The sequence below is a fragment of the Antrostomus carolinensis genome, unplaced genomic scaffold (assembly GCF_000700745.2).
Source record: "Antrostomus carolinensis isolate BGI_N321 unplaced genomic scaffold, ASM70074v2 scaffold2915, whole genome shotgun sequence".
Lineage (NCBI taxonomy): Eukaryota > Metazoa > Chordata > Aves > Caprimulgiformes > Caprimulgidae > Antrostomus > Antrostomus carolinensis.
The window spans coordinates 5,304-24,161 of NW_010314040.1; the positions used below are offsets into that span (position 1 = coordinate 5,304).

At 37.2% G+C, this 18,858-nt stretch overlaps 1 protein-coding gene across 1 annotated transcript in view; it reads left to right on the top strand.

Moving 5' to 3' along the window:
* Positions 1-378: 378 nt before the first annotated feature.
* The window catches only part of LOC104524557 (receptor-type tyrosine-protein phosphatase T-like), a gene marked incomplete at its 3' end in the record, with an annotated part of 54,459 nt that continues 35,979 nt past the window's right edge, over positions 379-18,858 (top strand). The window contains exons 1-4 of the mRNA XM_010167479.2: positions 379-652; positions 6,057-6,138; positions 9,324-9,439; positions 11,726-11,900. Of these exons, the coding sequence (XP_010165781.1) occupies positions 389-652; positions 6,057-6,138; positions 9,324-9,439; positions 11,726-11,900 (637 nt within the window). The remainder of the gene's footprint in view (positions 653-6,056; positions 6,139-9,323; positions 9,440-11,725; positions 11,901-18,858) is intronic.

An 18,858-nucleotide genomic window follows, 5' to 3' on the forward strand; every position in this document is an offset into this window, starting at 1 on the left:
TTTGTATTGAATGTGCCTTTGGGGGACAGTAGGAGAGCCTCCTTGCTGCTTGAAGTGTGAATATGCTTTTGTTTGGAGTGACTGTTTCATCACGAAGTTATGAAATAATAAAAGCAAAACAGTATATTTTGATTTTTTTAAAGTTATCTAATTAAAGTGGTACTAATTGGCCCTGAATCTATTTGTCTATATAGCCTGCAATTTTAATATCCTTTCTTTCTGTTACCTAACAAATAGCACAAAGTTGCTAGTTTGAATTCTTCAGATTAATATTTTGTTTTCTGGCTTCCAAGGGAATCACTGTCTTTTCTCATGGAACTGTTTTTACTGAAAAAGCCAAGCCAAAAAAAACCACTCTTTCTTTTTACTTTCCTCTACAGGCTCCTTCATGATGGTGAACAGCTCTGGGCGGGCGTCTGGGCAGAAGGCTCACTTGCTCTTGCCTACGCTGAAGGAAAATGACACTCATTGCATCGACTTCCACTATTACTTATCTAGCAGAGACCGTTCGAGTCCTGGCTCTCTGAATGTCTACGTGAAGGTGAATGGAGGACCACAAGGCAACCCCATATGGAACGTCTCGGGGGTTGTTACAGAAGGATGGGTGAAAGCAGAACTTGCCATCAGTACATTCTGGCCACATTTTTATCAGGTATGAGCTTATAGTATTTTTTTCTCTTTTTCCTTTGAACATTTGGCTAGATATGAGCTCAGCTATTGTTAGCAATAGGTGTTCTGAAAATCAAATCCCTCCCTTTTTCCTAGCAGAATGAAATTACTTATAGCAGTTCCATAGCAAAAGGGTTATATAGGCATCTTGACATATTCATACCTGCTTCAACCTTTTCTGCAGTTGTCAGGTCACAGAGTGATGGATAGACTGCTGGAAGTCAAATTATTGTCAAGTTAAGACCCACTTGTTTGTCATTAAATTGGCACGTAAACAGACTTGTATTGGCACTTTCCATGTAAACATAAATATAGCTCTCTAGATGTGTAAATGTATCTCTGTATGAACTTGTCTGTACTATTTTTGGCCCTTGGTTGGTTCCCTAAGAAGGAACATTTACTCACTCAGCTTTGCATCTAGACTTTTCCTCTGCCTGTATGAGGGGTGGAAGAATGTAAGCTACTAATAAAATCTTATGCCCTGTTATCAACACAAGTATACTCTTCGCCACATCCTCCATTCCTCTTTCTTTTTAGCATTGCTTGTAACATAGCCTTACTTGTTCTGTTAGGAGAGTTATTTTTTTAAAACAAGTGCAAATGTAATGGGTAAGTTGGTTTTTGGTTAAATTAATTTTACAGGCACTTGTTAATTGTCCACTTCAAACTTCCTGTGGCAACTTTGCAGTCATTGGTTTAGTTTTAATTAGATAAGATTGCTCACAATGGACTCACATACTTCTTGTTAAGTGTTGAAGATATGTTTTTGTCTTGTTTTATTCAAGACAAGAAAAAAAAAAATCTGGGAGGTGATTGGACCCTAAACCTTGCAGGAAAAGCTGTACATATGATACTGATAAAGGACATGAGTTAAATGGGAATTACGATGGAATAAACTATGAAAAGGCAGCAAATAGTCTGTGGATAGAAAACAGCAGGTAGCAAAGCTTGCTTTTTTCTTTTTTCCTTTTTTCTTCTAATAACTGGCTAGGAGGTCTCTAAAATCTGAGCTGAAGTAGAATGCTTTAATGTTCTGCTTCTGAGAAAGAGTTGGGGATATCAGCCCAATACTTAGAGCGCACTATGCAGGATGAGAGAGAAGGGACAGAGAGATGTAAGTGCGTGGAAAGTGGTGTTTTAAGGTCTGTGCACAACTTGTCACTTGTTCTGAAGTCATATTAAAGTGCTTATACTCCATTCATATTAACATGAACCTAGTCATGTAGCAGAATTTCCTTCATAGTAGGTGCTCCATGGAGATAACAGAAATGATCTTTCACTGAGATAATCAGTGCTTGAAAAACCTGGAAGAGACAGTCTGATCTCACACTAGGAGATCGTACTCTTAGATATACCAATAGTAGACTTCCTGAGCCTTACTTACTTCTTTTGCAAGTCCTTTTGCAGGTCAAGTTTGGTTTTTCTGAGCAAAAAATCCTTTGAATCAAACAAGAATTTTACACTGCAGTGAAAATCTGAAGCCAGCAGTAACTGCATAGGACTAGTTCCTTCCTGGAAAATGCAAAAGTTTTCTTTTTGATGAATGGGAGTGATGCTTCCTTCTGCTTATATTTGTATTCTTATTCCTTAAGTGTGGCTTTAAGAGTTTGAGATCTGTCCCACTATTCTAGGGGATCTAATAGACTGATCTATCATCAGTCCCTGATTTTATAAACCATCTTCTGTTGATCAGCTGCAATCCTGTGAGTTTCTACATTTAACCAAGTTATTGAAAAAAAAAAAAAAAGAGAGAGAGAGAGAAAAGAAACTTTAAGCTTGCAAAAGTGAAGAGGAAAACACAATAAAGAACTTAATCAAAATTATGGTTATTTGGCAGCCTAAAGTAACACTTCTAGCTAAAAGAGTCCAGAGGTGGCAGGATGACAAAAGCTTGGGTGTACTGTTGCCTGGGGGAGTGTCTCATTTCACACTGTCAATCTTAGATGTGCCATCGGAGTGTTATTTGTGAGCTTTAAATCAAAATTGCATGCCTGGAGAACTCTTTGTACAAGCGGCCTGAAAGCATGTTCTGTATTTCAAAAGCACCAGGTAACACAGGAAAAAAAATAGCGTTTTTTCCTAAATAATGAAATCTGCGTCAGGCAAAATGTGCATTATTCTCTTAATGCACAGAAACCACATCATCCTGAATTGCAGTGTGCATCAGAAATTCAGTCAGGCAACAAATCTGAAACTATCTGCCTTGGGTCTGAGGCTTTGACAAGTATTTTGAACTTCAGATATGTGACTAGTGGAAAACTAATAACCAAACCAATTACCAGAGGTCGTGTTTTAGGTCTGACAGTTCTGTGCAAGGGTCATGTGAGTCATCTGGATCCGGAAGTGCTCTGCTGAGATATGAACGTGGGGATCGTGGAGATTTATAATGTCTACCCTGGTGTTACTCATACTTGGATTCCCAGACTGCAAATATTTTCAGTGTAGCAAGAAACAGCTGTAATAGTTCTTGGAGAAAGGTAATACATGTAATCTTGAATTACTGCTTGCCATCAGGATGAACTTAGTCCCAGAATGCACCAAGGGCAGCACTAGAGTCTGCCAGAAAGACTTTTTTGATGTATAGCAAGGAATGTTATTGATCCATGCCTGAAGAAAACTGTTCTACCACAACAGATGAGCCAGGCTACGTTGCTAACACAGACTTTGTTGGTATATCGCAGCAGTGAAATGTAGTATTGTTTATTGGTAAGGGAGCATGAAATGACTTGGTATTCACAGTTCTCAAGAGTATTTAAGAATGTTTTTTAAGAGTAAATCTTGTCATCTATATTAATTTCTGAGAAGTTCCTTAAATGTAAAGCATTGCTAATTGTCTACATCTCAACCATTATACTACATTTCTGACTCAAGTTAACTCTGTCCTAGCAAAACCAGGACAGTATATGAGAGAGATTCAGTGTGAAGTTTGCATAACTGGGCCCCATAAGCATGGATTCCTGCTTTTTTCCTCATGTTGGGTTTCAATTCTGTGTTTTCAGGGGAACCTAGGTGCTTCTGTGCTGAGGGCTGAGATGCTGCAAAATATAAAAATAGATAACAGTGTGGAACCTTGAACTGGAAAGTAACAAGAAAGTGTAAAGTGGAACAGATAAAATAGTTTGTCAGAACAATATTGTATGAATTGAGGGGAATCCTCCACTCTCTCAGTGGACTCTGCACCAGTGTGCATGGAGTTTTTTCAGGAACTGTCTCAGTTGTTACTGGCTTAAGTTATATTGTGCTGTATCAAAGACTCTGTACATATTGGTAATTAACAGAAGACAGTTCTTTGTGTATCAGTGCCTACTTTTGCCCCACGCTAATAACTAATGCCAGTGCCTTGGAGAACTCTTCTTTCCAAGTTCTTGGCATGCAGGAATTTGAGAATTAGTTCACTGCAGCTTATAGCTTCTCACAAATGCAAAACTAAAATAAGATTTTGTAGCTGTAATGTTGCACTTTAATTCAAGTCTGAAGGGAGTTTCAGTAGCTGCTCGCATGACCTTCCCAGTAAGTGTAATTTTTATCATGAATGACATTTAATTTCTAAAATAAATTTCCATACTAAGGACTTGTATTATACTCTTACTTTATACAGTCCCTAAAAAGCCTATTTAGAACCTTTATAACACAAAACACTCGTTGATGGTTTTTTGGATTATTTTACCTTCCAGAGATTTGCTTCCTCCTATTGCTCCTTGGACAGCCTATTTTGTGTCCACATTCCTTTGCAGTAGAACTTTATTTCTACGTATTGTTGGCATTTCAGCTTTTCTTGGTCTATACCTTTGCCTGTTAATTTTTGTTCTACCTGTTTTTATGATGCCTTTTTTCTAAAAGATGTATTTCAGAAGATCTCACATTTGGATGCACTTTGAATTGGGGGAGCAAATCCTAGGAAGTCCTGGAAACATGAGTAGAAACTGTGTTCTAGAAGCTCATATGCAAAGCAAAATGATTAAGAGCAATTCTGCCAAGGACATATTGGTCAACCTTCATAACCAGGGCATGCAGTGATCAGTATTTGGACAATTGACTCTTTTACTGTATTAAATCTTATGGTGAAGAATGAAGAGGCAAAACAGTGCCAGACTGATATTACTAGCTTTTATTTAGAACGAAAATAAGTGTTGAAAAGTAGTTAACTTTGTGTTCTAGTAATGAATTTTAGAGGTTAAATAATACTGAAATACTTTCACTTATGAAACAGGTAGCTGTACTAGAAAACTGCTTTAATAGTAATAACTGTGCCAGCTGAACATGTTAATTAACTCTGTCCTTGAAAATATTATTGTACAGTCATGCAAAAATGAGCAATTTAGTACAGTGTGAACATTACTTTAGTAAGAGGGAATGAAACTGGGGACATCCCTTTCGCATGCAGAGGACAGCATCCATTACATCCCTACCTATTAAAAAAAAAAAAAAACAACCACAAAACAACAAAAAACCCCAACAACCTAATAAAGGATAACACATCATTGTTTTGGGAAGAGAATCACTAATTTGAGAGGTAGCATTACCAAGATGTTAAATAGTCTTTATAATACCCTTTAATAAATTATCTTTATAATACCCCTTATTAGGTCTTTTTCCCCCTGCACTGTTGATTTTCAGATAACCTGTATATTTTTAGTAACAGGATACTTCAGGGCAGTTTTCCAGGTAAAACCACAAAGCCATAGGGAAAAATTAGATTTTTCTTCATCTGTAATTGAATATCTATTCAGACCCAAATTAGTGGAACACCTTTGTTATTCAAATACATCAATAAAATAGGAAGTGTTAGTTGGTAGAGAATTAATGTAGAGAAATACTACATGTGATTTTTAAGAATATTAATTCTCAGACCATATTAGTTTAATCCAAGGAAAGACAGAAACAGCTTTATTATATCTGGGAGAATCTTATTTCTGTCCAGTAACTCAAATCCAGGGTCAAATCAAGGTTTTCTCCAGAAGAATCCATGCAGGGTTATTGATTCAGTAAGATCATTTTATCTCATGTACAGCAGTCTCTAACTTTCTGAGACATACTTAGAATAAGATGTCAAATGATTATCCACTTAAAGTTCTTGGACTGGTGCTTAAAGTGAATATAGATGTGTATCTATACAGGGTAGTTTTTGCTCTTCCAAAATGAAAGCAGCACGTAGTTGTCTCTCATCCTAATGAATGTTGCTCTAACTTTTTGTTTTCCATATAGAACAGATTTTCAGTCTTTGGTATGCATGTACATACTGAATTGGCTCGATATCCCTTCATTATTAATGATGAGATGCCTTGAATGACTCAGATGCTGGAATAAGAGTAGAATGTGGTGACTGGCCAAATGACTTACGTAGCTATTCTTTTTAAGAAAACTTTCTTTTTTATTTTTTATTTCAGGTGATATTTGAATCTGTCTCTTTGAAAGGCCATCCAGGGTACATAGCTGTGGATGAAGTCAGAGTTCTCGCCCATCCATGCAGTGAGTACTCTTTGTTTTTCTAACTGTATCAGTGTGTTATCTACCAGGCTTTACGGTCTGAAGGAGTGATTCACCCAGTTTGGTCAAGACTAAAATGTCTTCTTGTGTCCCTCTGAGATACCTAAAGACAATCAACCTTGCATAATTACATAACTTTGCAAGTTGTGCAAAAGACAATACTGTTCTCAGTCTATAGCTAGCGCCAACACATCTGTGGAAGTCTCTCTTCCTCTCTTGCTAGGAGAACATAAAACTGATTGTTTTATTATTTCTGAATCCTATTGCCATAGAAAACAATCTAAAAAGCTTCTGATAATATCCTGTGTGGTTAACTTAAGAAAAGAAGAAACAAAAAAATTGTTGCAGTATTTCCTTGGTAAAGGACATATCCCAAAGGTGTCTCTCTCTCGACAAATGTTAAACCAGCTCAGCACCCCTGTAAAGATATTAAAAATAAATCTAATTCAGACAATACACTTGCATGGGAATAGAAACTAATGCAGGTTCATTATGCTGTTCAAAAACATCAGTGCTGCATTTCTGCTATCATAGCCATAATAATAAGCTTAGGTTATTATTAATTTTTTTATTATTTATTTAAAGAGATCTTGAGCCTGAAAGAGTCTGAGCTTGTTTGGTTTCACTGTGCATGTGGTGTGATTTGAAGACTTTGTGTGTCTGTATTGTGTATGTAGTATACAGTTTCTGCTAAAGATTTTTTTTTTTAACAACCCCTCTACTAGTTCATGGTTTCAGTAAGTCAGTGACAGCTGCTCACAAAAAAAATCCTGTATCATATTGACGGAGTGAGATCGACTGGTTTTCTTACAATAAGAATGTCAAAGAATGGCTGCCATTCAATGTGACAGACATGGTTCTGCTCAAGTTTAACAGGACATTTCTGATAACTGCAGTATGGCTTATGGCTGTTTAACTAAATTATATTTGTATTTACCATGTGTTTATTGCTCAGGCCTTTTGGGTGCATTTACTTCATTAAGAAACACTTACAATCTGTATTAACCAGATGTTGCTGATAACTGGCAGCATCCAAACAAATCCCCCAAATGGTCTGTGCACATTCCACAGCATGTTGGGTGATGTCTGAGCCCTTTACTGGGAAAGAGGCCACTGAACAAACTATGGGGCAAAGTTTAGGCAAGGAGGTTACAGGATTTAAAAAAAAAAGGATGCTGTGTTACTCCCATACTTAATCAAGTATTTAAACTGATTTTAAAATCTGTTTCTCCAAGTATATGCAGAACTTTCTTCAAAATGAAGTGCATTCTTGGTGACTCAAACCCGAAATGATTCAAAGAGTTAATTACTCCATTTTGAATCAGTTTGCAATCTGCAGCATACAGAACTCATTACAAGCTGCAAGTTCTCTGCGGTCTTTGTAAATGCTTCTCCTGTCTGATCCCCAGTGTTGCTTTTGTTGTTCAGCAGTGACAGCCACCAGGGTAAATGTCACCAGAGTGTGTTCCATTGACTTGTACAGGCTTTGCCCCTCATATTTGTTTTACAATTGTTGCAACTCAAAACACAGGGACCATGAAGCTCCTGATGACCCTGGAGGTTACTGAAATTACTGGTATTATTTCTCCATTTCTGTTTTACCTTCATAGATGGCAGTATAGCAGACAGTATCAGCAAAAACACGGTTAAATGCCCCTAATGACACAGTAATGGAGAAAAATATGCTGGTGTGTTGTCTTTTTTTTTTTTTTTTTTTTTTTTGTCCTGTGAAGGAATGTCCTAGAGTATCATTTTTCATTATGCTAAGAGCTCATTGACTATGCATACATGAGTGCTTGCAATTGTAAGACAGCTCTAGGCCCTGGAAGCTGGCCAGACCTGAAGACTAGGAGTTTGGGGTTGATGTGACTTCATATTTGGAGCTAGCTCGTATCTACCCACCTTAGACTGCAGGCGGAAGTAACTGGTATTAGCCTGCAAATATGTAGTACATTCTGACTGTCACTCAGAGGTAGTTTTCTAGTAAATTTGATGGAAATTACTGATCCCCAGAAAGCGTGGTGTGTGACAGTACAGAGTCACTATCTTTCAGGAGCTGTCAGCAAACTGAGCATGTGGTGAATGGGATACAGAAACGAGATAACAACATTTGGCATAGCATATAGACATGTGTTCTCTGTTCCTGTGTCTATAGCAGACAAATACTTATATGTCAAGCTCCATGTACACACACACACACAGATGCCCACAGCCTTTTGAAGATCTTTTGATTCAAATAGAAAAAGATGAGTTGGTATGTCCTCTGAAATTGTGTGTTTCATCAGTGTCTAATCATCATAGAATATGTAAAGATGAAGCTGAAAAAACTCTGACCTTTAGAGTCTCATAAGGCTGTTCAGTGTGTACTACTAAAAGTTTTCAAATAGTGCACAAACCTTCATCTGAAGACCAGCAAGAACTAACTTCATTTAAAAGTGTGAGGTTCTCTACTTTATTTTCTTTTTTATTTTCTTGCAAGTTAACTTACAGAAGCAAGTGTTTAGTCAAAAAGATATTCCTCTAATCTAGTTCCTTTGGGAACAAATGTGATGTCTGCATTTTAGTATCAGTGGTTTAATATTGAATTAATACAGAATTTAGTATCAGCAAACCACTGATATCAGTGATCTTAAACTAATAAAGTGATACAATACAATACTGTCAGTTACACAAATATTTCATTTAATATCTGATTTGATATAATGGAACATTATTATTCTAAAGGTCTAGGATGAATTTGATAGTCAATAAAATAAAAAGGGAAAAAAAGACCTTGCAAAAATTTGATTTGGATCCGTCACGCTTGACAAGCTCAGAAGCGCTTGATTTGATTTTTTTTTCTCACCTTTTCAGAAACACAATTTCTGAAGAAATTACTCTTAGCAAGAAGTAAGAAATCGTTCTGGTGATGATGAACTTGCATTGTGATCTGACCTAAGTCTGTGTTCAGATGTGCCAGAGCTCTGTATGAGCCCATAGGCCCTCTGTCAGGTTGATCATACACCTCACTCTGCAGTGAAGAGTTAAAATACTCAAAGCTTTATTTTGCAATATTGCTTTGTCGAGGATAGACCCTAATGCTTTGCTGAACATTTCTGTCTCTGTTGATGTAACACAGTCAGTTACCACCTTGCTCTACCCTTGCAATACTTTGCATCTTTTGTCAGGAAAAGCACCTCATTTCCTGCGACTTCAGAATGTGGAGGTCAATGTGGGACAGAACGCGACATTCCAGTGCATTGCTGGGGGAAAGTGGTCACAGCATGACAAACTCTGGCTCCAGGTAAAGTAGAGCACTGGTTTTTGTGGGTTTTTTTGGTTGGTTGGTTGGATTTGTTTGGTTTGTGGGTTTTGTTGGTTGGTTGGTTGGGGGTTTTTTACTTTTGCAGGTAATGTAAGTAGATAGACTGGGTGATGAGACAAGATCTTTTCAAGATTGAGAACTGCCTTAAATTGTTTTTCATTGAGAGTTTAAGGTGACAAAGTACAAAATCATGATACAGAAAATGGAAAAAATGGCCAGTGACAGCAACATTTTGGTTTCAAACAAATGCCTGTGCACCTGTAAGCACTCGGTCATAAAGCAGAGGAGACAGAACAAGTGGAATATTTCTTCACTTCTGCTTAGTTATGCAATCATCTTTCCTCTCACACTCCTAACATGTCCTCAGCCCAGGGTCAATAACAATGTTAAGAAGGAAACCTGCTCTAAGGTCTGAGATTACTACCTGGATGGTGAAAACAGGCAAAACCAGTTTGTACCCACTGTTTTTCTTCCTCCTAGTTTCCCTTGGCTGCATTGATAACAGATCATTTATTCATCATTTAGTCACTCACTAAACCAAAACATTCCCTCTCTTAATATCTATATTTTCACCCTACTAGTTGATCTTGAAAGACTGGGACATGCTATTTAAATGGGTATGGTAACAACCTTAATAACATTTTCAGTTCTGGAGTTAGAAATGGAGCATATTTCAAACTGGAGAGGTGGAGTGCATGTTTCCCAGTGAAGGACAAAATTATTTCTTCTGCCCTTTGAAGTACTCAGCTATGTGGAGTCCCAACATTACCATCCTCTATACAGATTGCTCTTCCAGTAGCTTTTAAAATACTTGAGCTCTTCACTTGTTCTAAATTTGTGTCATTAAACACCTAACATCCCAAACAAGTCAAGAGGATTATCTTGCTGTATGTAGTGTGCACGTGCAAAAGGCCAACATGAACTTTTGCAATGCTTAAGACAGTCAATGGTTTTTATTCTCAGCTTGGACTGATGTGACCACCCAATATTTGTAATAATTTGTAGCATCTGAGGAGGACAAGAATGGCCTTTGTTATGGTTGCTATGGCATTTGTAGTCAAATAATAAACAGATTTTCTCAAATATTTTTTTACTTTAGACATTTTAATAAAATTAAAAAACAAAAACAAAACCAATTTCAAATCTAGTTTAAATACTAGAGGAGGAATCAGTTCACCTAATCATAAAAATGAAGATTAGTACTGGGAATAAGGCTTGAGGTAGTGAGAAATGTAGTTGGCATAATGTAAACCAGTCACTGTAATAGTATTCTCATCACAGCTGTTCTCCTAAAAAATTACATTTTTATCTGAAATTTATTAACTTGTGGCGTAGCATCCACTGAGATATATTTTTGTCTTATTTTTTATCTTTTTTGAGTTCTTTCAGTGAAATCTTTCCACAGTAATGACTAGAAGTGTGTAAAAACACTTCTGACCTGAAGCAGTATGAACCTTTTTCTGTGAGAAGCAGGGGTTTGGGAGGAAATCATTATTGAAATAATTATTGTTGCTAGTGGAAACCTGTTTTCCATTCCCTAAAATTGAAACATTTAATGAAAATAGGCTTGGAAACACCCCCAAAAACTGATTACTGGAAATCAGCAAAACAGCAGTGTGTTTTCCTTTGACACTCGTAATAAACTAGACCAACTGAGCAAGTTCAGATGTTTATGCTGTGGAGAACTTCTATTTCTAGCTAATTCATCATCTGTCCCTTTTTCAATTGGGAAAATGTAGTCTGGCATTGGTAGAGAGGTTTACTGAGGAGTGTTGGACGTATAAGGATTTCTGGTCATCCAACCAATTTATTTGAATCGGTCCAGAATCAAAGTTTTACATCTGAAAATGCCAAATTTCATTTGTAACATTTTCCCAAGTGTACAAAATCCATTCACTTGTATTTTTCACATCCTAGCCAGGCCTCTAAATATACTGGGTACAATTGCATAGTCTGAGCTGTCACTCTCCAGCCTTTTCAGTACATAGAACACATCAAATGCCCAAATATGTTTCAAAAATTAAATAGACATGAAAATTTAAATATATGTGTAATATTTAAGCCCTAGTTCATACAACTCTGTAAATTTTTCAGGGGTATTGCTAGGAGTCTTTCCTTGAAAAATGGTGCTTGTATAAAATCTAACCTAGTGATGTGAACTTGGAGGTCTGAACAACGTTAAGAAGCATAACAAGGAATTAATTACATCTGGATGCATAATCTGTGTATCTTTATAACTCACACTATTTTTGTCTTCTTTTACAGCAGTGGAATGGAAGGGACACAGCGTTAATGGTCACTCGAGTGGTCAACCATAGACGTTTTTCTGCTACTGTCAGTGTGGCTGACACCTCTCAACGCAGTATCAGCAAGTACCGATGTGTCATTCGTTCAGACGGTGGATCTGGAGTTTCGAATTATGCAGAATTAATAGTGAAAGGTAGGTTGCACTAAAGCAGCAGGTTTATGCAAGATGAGTATTTCATCCCAGATGGCATCTGTGTATAAAAATTGATGTCCTGTTGGACCTTCTTCCTTCATTCATATTATATTAGTAGGAAAAAAGGGTAAAAGTGACATGAATTTCAATCATTTTCTTAAATATTTGAATCAAAACTTTGTCTGCATACAGCCCTCTCCATAAGCTTTTGTAATAATGCATGGTAGCTATGGATACTTTTAATGTAGTCAGCTAAAGAGTTTGTCTGTCAGCTTCATCTGCCTTCCTTCACAGCATTTTATCAGGCATCAGTAATCTTGTGATGGAGCACTGCGTGTCACAAGAGTCTGCTCAAGGCTGCTGGGAGTAAATGATGGGATTGATTCTGCTGATGTCCTGAAGTACATGGTAGAAACATCAGTAGTTCTTAAAGGATGCTAGGGTTTTAGCCCTGTTATTTACTGTGATTCAAGAGCTGATACTGTGCCTGACACATGCAAGACGTGTCTTAATCTTGCATCCCTGAGATGAGCAGTAAAGTGCTGCTTACTGTGCTGCTGTTTTTTTTTTAATAAATAAATAAAAGAAAACTTACACTGAGCTGCACAACACAGACGCTCACTGCTGCTTAGGTGGAGAGATCAGAAGGTGGCTAAGTTGCTTCTTAGACATTCTGTGTTTTTGTTGGGGGTGATGTCGAGTAGGACTATGGGTATGCTTCCCAAGTATAATTTTATTGATTTAAATGTTTCAGTTTTCTGTGAAAATGGAGGATTGCTGTAGAAATGAGCTCGCTTTTGTCCATTGTAGTACTTTCTGCCAACCTTCTCTCATTTGATGATCAGTACACTGATGCCTTTGTACAATGCCTTAAATAGTGTTGCGTGGTGCAGACTACACAGATCAGGAAGAGAATGCTTTGATTAGATGCCAGGTGCTTTTAATTCCCACTCAGTGATCGTGTATCGTGTTCAGATCTGGAGGAATTAATTAATGATTAAAATGGAATCGAGTTGCCAGGAGTAGCATAACTAGTATTGTATCATAGCTAAAAAGAGGCAAGGCAACCTTCCAGAGCAACCAAGTATCAGAATATACAAAGTTGAGTGGGTGCCTGACTCTTTCATGTTCAATAACATAAGAAGGGTAAAAATAGAAGACTAAGTTATAAACATGAATGGTTGGATGTCCACTAGGAGAGATGTTGATAGATTCATTTCTGGATCACTTAGGCAGGTACCTAGCTAGAAGAAATTTTAGGAGAGGAATATTGTTCTGGGAAGGTACGCTCCTCTGCTCTGTGCTCCTGTTTAGTAAGCAAGTACAGTTAAGTGCTTCATTTGAGGTTAGTTTGATGCAGCACTGTGACACACTGGAATTGCATGGATGAGTGCTTCCAAGCAGTCTGACTAATTTTAGTGTGGATAATAGCAAATTTGTAATGCATGCACACAGGCTGAAATGAAAGCAAATTGGGATTGTTTAATTCTGAAGAGAAGCTTATTGAATTGCAATAATGTACTTGGGTATACATTAAATTAATCTGTAATTGAAGTTTTGCTCAATTGATAGTCCTGCCCCTAAACACCCTAAATCCAAGCTAAAACTCTGCTTCTCACGTGCTTTCTCTTGATCAGTTGAACCTAAAATCATAGGGGATTTCTTCAGCAAAGGTTAGTATTTAAAAGTCTATCTCTGCATCTTTTAAATGTAAAAATCTGTTTGCTTCCCTATGCATAAGATGTTTTATTGTAGTGTTGAGAAAGGAAAGAATAATTTACGTTTCTCAATATCAAATGATAATATCTGGTAGATACAGGAGGAGAGTTTTTGCTTTGAAATACACGTACTACTACTACACCTGAAATTGGAACAATAGATGCCTATTTCAGCAAATGAAATGATTGATGAAGTTAAACACACACCACCTTCTACCACCCACTTCCCCCAAGTCTTCCCCCTTTTCTATGCGGACAACTTTACTAAGAACAGTGTATTCTTCTAAAGTAATTTGTGGAACCTTATACCAAAGGTCATAACTCGGTTAGTTTCAAATTGTTACAGCATATTTAGTGGCAGAAGAGACTTTTGTAGCACTGTGGAAATGCTTTTCTGTAGAGCTGTTTGTTGTCTATGCTAATACCTGTCTTCTGACTGTAGGCTTGTATAAATGACAGTACTTTGATTCTTCTCTTTGCACTCTAGAATCATAATAGTCAAACCAGAGAAACCTATCATTTCCATCTGTACACCTGACCATCCTATGGTGCTTCAGTGGAAATAACTTTTCTCTATTTTCTTATCTCTGTGTTACACATATAGTAATTTAATACAAATTTGTACAGGGTGTTTTTCAAAAACCCCAGAGATTCTACATCTGGCTATACTGATCGCATGGACTGCTTCTTGTCTGTAATTTTCTTTTAAGTAAAAGCTGTGTGACAGCTACTCATATTCTGAACTAAATGTAGGTTTTTCATGTGTAAAGATTGTTTAAAATACTGTGGAAATTGGTTTGAATCTTATCATTTAAGGTATCTATTAATGATAGTGTCCTTCTAGGACATCTGTCCCATTATATAAAGTTGTGAATAATGTTTTAAATGCTCTGTGTGTGTATGGAGGTTTGTTTATAATTGTTGGGTTTTTTTTCCTGATCCCTTTCAGATATTCTGGATACCTAAATTAATTACTCAATACACAGTGGGAATCTGTGGAGAGCTGATAAAGAGGGAATGTTACAGCATATATAACCTATTTTTCATGAGCCAGGATGTCCCTCCAAATTTTGTTGCTACCTCATGCAAATTCTTTTAAAGCTCATGATATTTTCTTAGGATCTGTTCTGCTACTACAGGGGCAGGAGTACTGAACAAAGCCCCTCCTCAGACCTCCCTGGGGTATGTTCTAGTTCAGTTTTGTCTTAGTTAATTTTCAAAGTGTTCAGTTAGTCAACATGGATGCAAAACAGCCTGTCTCTTAACTGAGTGGCTTTCTGTCAACCTTGTGATATTTGGGACAGCTCATCTGTTACCAGGCACTCTTTTTTAGGTTTTTAAACATTAGAAGCTGATGTCTACAATGATACCAGAGGGGTAGATGTTTTCTTTTTCAGAGTTGCTTAGTATTTTTTCTGTAGGTCTTTTCTAGTATGATACTTGTCACTGTAATTGCACCGTCTGTTTATTAACTCACCACTTACACAGTGGAAGCTGCTCTAGTGATTATTTTCATCATAAGTAGACACTGGAATTTGAAAACAAACAACCCCCCCAAAAAAAACCCAACCAAACAAACAAAAGCCCCACATACACAAACACCAAACAAAAAAACACAGTGAAAAAACCCTATCAAGTTATCAGAGTAGAGGTATTCAAGTGTGAAAAGCATGCTAAATAATTACACATTTAAATAAATCCATATATTTAAGCTTCTCTAATATTCAATATATTGTGCAAATTCCAGATTCACAATTATAAGGCAGACGCATCAAGGAAAACCTCTACAGGTATTTTGACTATCTCAATATTTATTATTGGAGCTGTATCCCGAATAGTTTCAGTTAATTGTTAAACAGCAGGAAGTCCTATTAGGAAAAGAAGCTTTCTGAAGCTTAAAAGTAGTGTTCTATAGCTGAGCCTGATCTTGGGCTGGAGGTAGCCCTAGAAGTATCACATCAGGCCCTTCGTAGGTTTTCTGGAATAAAACAAATACAGTGTAGGTATGAAAGTATATAATATGGCATTACTCTAGAGTAGAGCTTGTTCCTGAGATAAAAATATATTTGCCTTCAACCCAGTTGTTTACAGTGCTTACAAACTTTAACGTCTTTCACTTCGAGTGAAGCAATTACTGAGAGAGGTGATGGATGTGAAAAAGATTCTTCAGAGTCTTTGTTTATTTTGTGGGCTTTTTGTTTGGTTGGTTTTTAATTTGTTTTCATGCCTGATGCATGGATAGCTCTATACCCCAAGGTATTGATGCCAAATGTACTCATTAAAACTAACATAATATCCTTGTCATCATGGGGTAATATAACTACTGTTTCTGTGGTGGTACTCAAGTCACTCAGGATAATGGGGGTGTTAGTATGAAAATTAGGCACTGTACTGCAACTATCTTCTTTTGTCATCAGGGTGGCTGGAAGACCAAGTCTAGTCCCTCCCTTGGAACCATTTAGGAGATAAGCTGAGCTGTGATATATATACATATATACACGTTTTAGATTTTACTGTTAAAGTATTTTTTCTAGTTTGCATTAATAAGTTCAGATAGGAATTTTCATGCCTTCCAGCTACTTATCAGACTTATTCAGATCACAGAAGTTGCTGGCTAGATTTGAATTCATCTGCCTGAGTGATGCACATTAATCAAGGTCCTCGAAGTTATCATCTTGTGAACAGGAGAAAGTCTCTTGCTGGCACTACCAACACTATCAGTAGAGCTGTGATAATGAGGGTTGCCCTCAGGCTGCGTGCTATCTCTTTATTTTTTTCCAGTTTTGGTCTGCAGAATTTACATGTTCTGTACCATGAGAAGGGAAGTATAGATTTGATAAAGCATGTAATGATGTTGCTCTTTTGAACACTACACCAGCACAGATTAGAGTTCGTGTGTGTGCATGCAAACCATTTATGAAGGTTATGTTGCCTTTGAAATTACTCAACAAGGGGGAATGGCTTCGTAATTGTAGGGTGTCTGAAAAAGCCACTTACATTCCTTTATTTCTTTGCAGTCACAGTGGTGTAGGAGTAGGGAATGTAATGCTCCCTTCCTTGGTCTTCACATCTGCCTTGGTAATTACTGGAACTTGTCGACGCTCTGTTTAATTGTCTAGTTTGGTGTAGTCCAATAGCAGTTGCTTTAAGTCAATTTTAATCATTAGGTGGGTGTGTGGTGTGAAAAAGGGAGGTAAAGAGATTACAAACACTCCTTCTCACCAAGAGCTTTCACTCCACTTTCTTTTCTTTCAGTCCAACTTAATATCTTTCTGTGAAGTGGATGGGGGAGATGCAAAGACAAAGCCATTGTTTCATAGAAATCAGCAGTTAGTATGAATGATATGTGTTCTTTCAAAAGGAAACGTTTCCTCCTCCTTCTGTTTAACCTCCAAAATAGAACTGAGAAATGAAGCTATTTCCTTGAGAACTGATTAACACCCCCTCCCTGGAAGTGTTCAAGGCCAGGTTGGATGTCAACTGTGGTTCTGCTCAATGGAAGTCATGGTAGAAAGAGTCCTTGATGGTCTTAGAGAAAGCTCTAATAGCTGGTAGTAGTGAGGCAGTATCTCAGGATTATTTTCTCTCTCTCAGGGCTCCAAGAAGTAGCTTTTCCTTACATGAAGGTGTGATTCACTTGGTAAAAGATTTAGGTGTTTTATTTATCTTTAATTGCAGTTACTTAAACTGAGTAACCGCAAAATTCCCTGTGGGGAGAAGGGAGCTTTCTTGCTGCTTTGATTAATAACTGTCTTTTGTACTTTATCTACGCCATGTTCCTTCTTACCTCCATTCAAAGGGAACAGAAGGAAACTCCAAAGATCAAAAATAATGAAAGGGGAAGCATTACTGGGTGGTAGGTCTTCTTTCTCTAGACCCTCTCTGCTTTCCTTGACTTCCCCATGAATTGAATTTGTACCATGGACATCTATAGAAAAGGTGTGATAACTCTTGTTCTCTCATCTGCAGTTCTGAGGTGCTTAGGAGAAAATGGACATCAAAGTCTGAATAAGATGTCTTGTCATAACATCCTCAACCCTAAAATGTTAAAAATGCTTCAAGAATTTGTATTAAATTTTGATCTTCAGATAAAAGTTATGATCCAAATATTAGTGAAAACAATGTTATTTATTGGTATGTATTCCAATAACTGTATCTACCTATTAACTTCCTGTCATAGAGAAAGCTCCCAACAAACAGTGCAGCTGGTGGAAACAGGCATGCTGGTAAAACACAAATGAATGTGATTCAGCTGACCTAGGATAAAATGTTTGAAAAGTATGGACGAGGTAATTTCATACATTTCATGCTGCCTTACATCTTGTAGAAAGATAGCAGCATTGTGACTTCTAGTATATTGCTGCTGGCTGCAAAGAGTGTTAACTATTAACCTCGAGTTGTTGGGTTTTCGATGCTGGAGACTTCCGTTGTGCTGTAGTATCCATTTTGTCAGTCTACAGAGTTTTGTAACTACCAGTTCTCATTTATTTTTGAAAGGAAGGGAGGAGCAGCAGTTACTTGGCCAGTAGTACTTCTCCTCCCAATTAGCTTTCTAGCATGTTTCTAGTAGGGTGTGTTCCTGTGGTTTACATCCCATACTTGGAACTCTCAGCCTTTTCAGTTTCTAGTTAAAATTATCAAGAAGATTTAAGGCCACTGGATAGAAATTAATTCAGGACTGTCAATGCTCAGAACAGAGCTTCAAAGGGTAAGGGCATACCCTGAATGTCTTTGCTACCTGGAAACTTTCTTGCAGTGGATAGGTTGGGAACTCAGACCACCAGATGTTTGCCACTGTAAGATATATCTGGCAGCTTTTCATGGTTCTTTGTTTCTTTCTAATTTACAAATTCTCATGCGAGTTAATTGCTAGTGATGCTCATATGATGTTACAATTCAAAATTACACTTTTTTTTTTTTTTTTTTTTTTTTGCTTATGCCTTAGCTAAAAGATGTAGCAGAAAAGAGAAGAAGTCACGTGCATTGTTAACTCTCTTCTCATCTTTCTTCTGCCTGTTTAATTGTAGGGAAGTTATTAATGGACTTCTCCTGGAAAGCAGAATCTAAAGCTGTTCTTAATTTATGCACCCAATGATTACAATCATGTCAAATGTTTTCAATTCAAGAGAAGTCTCTTGAAGTATCATCTGTCACCATACTTGGATATTGGTGAAGAGCCTGGTATGGTTTAGGCGTACTTGGACACTTTTGAGATGTAATTGTTGGATATGAGCTGTTAT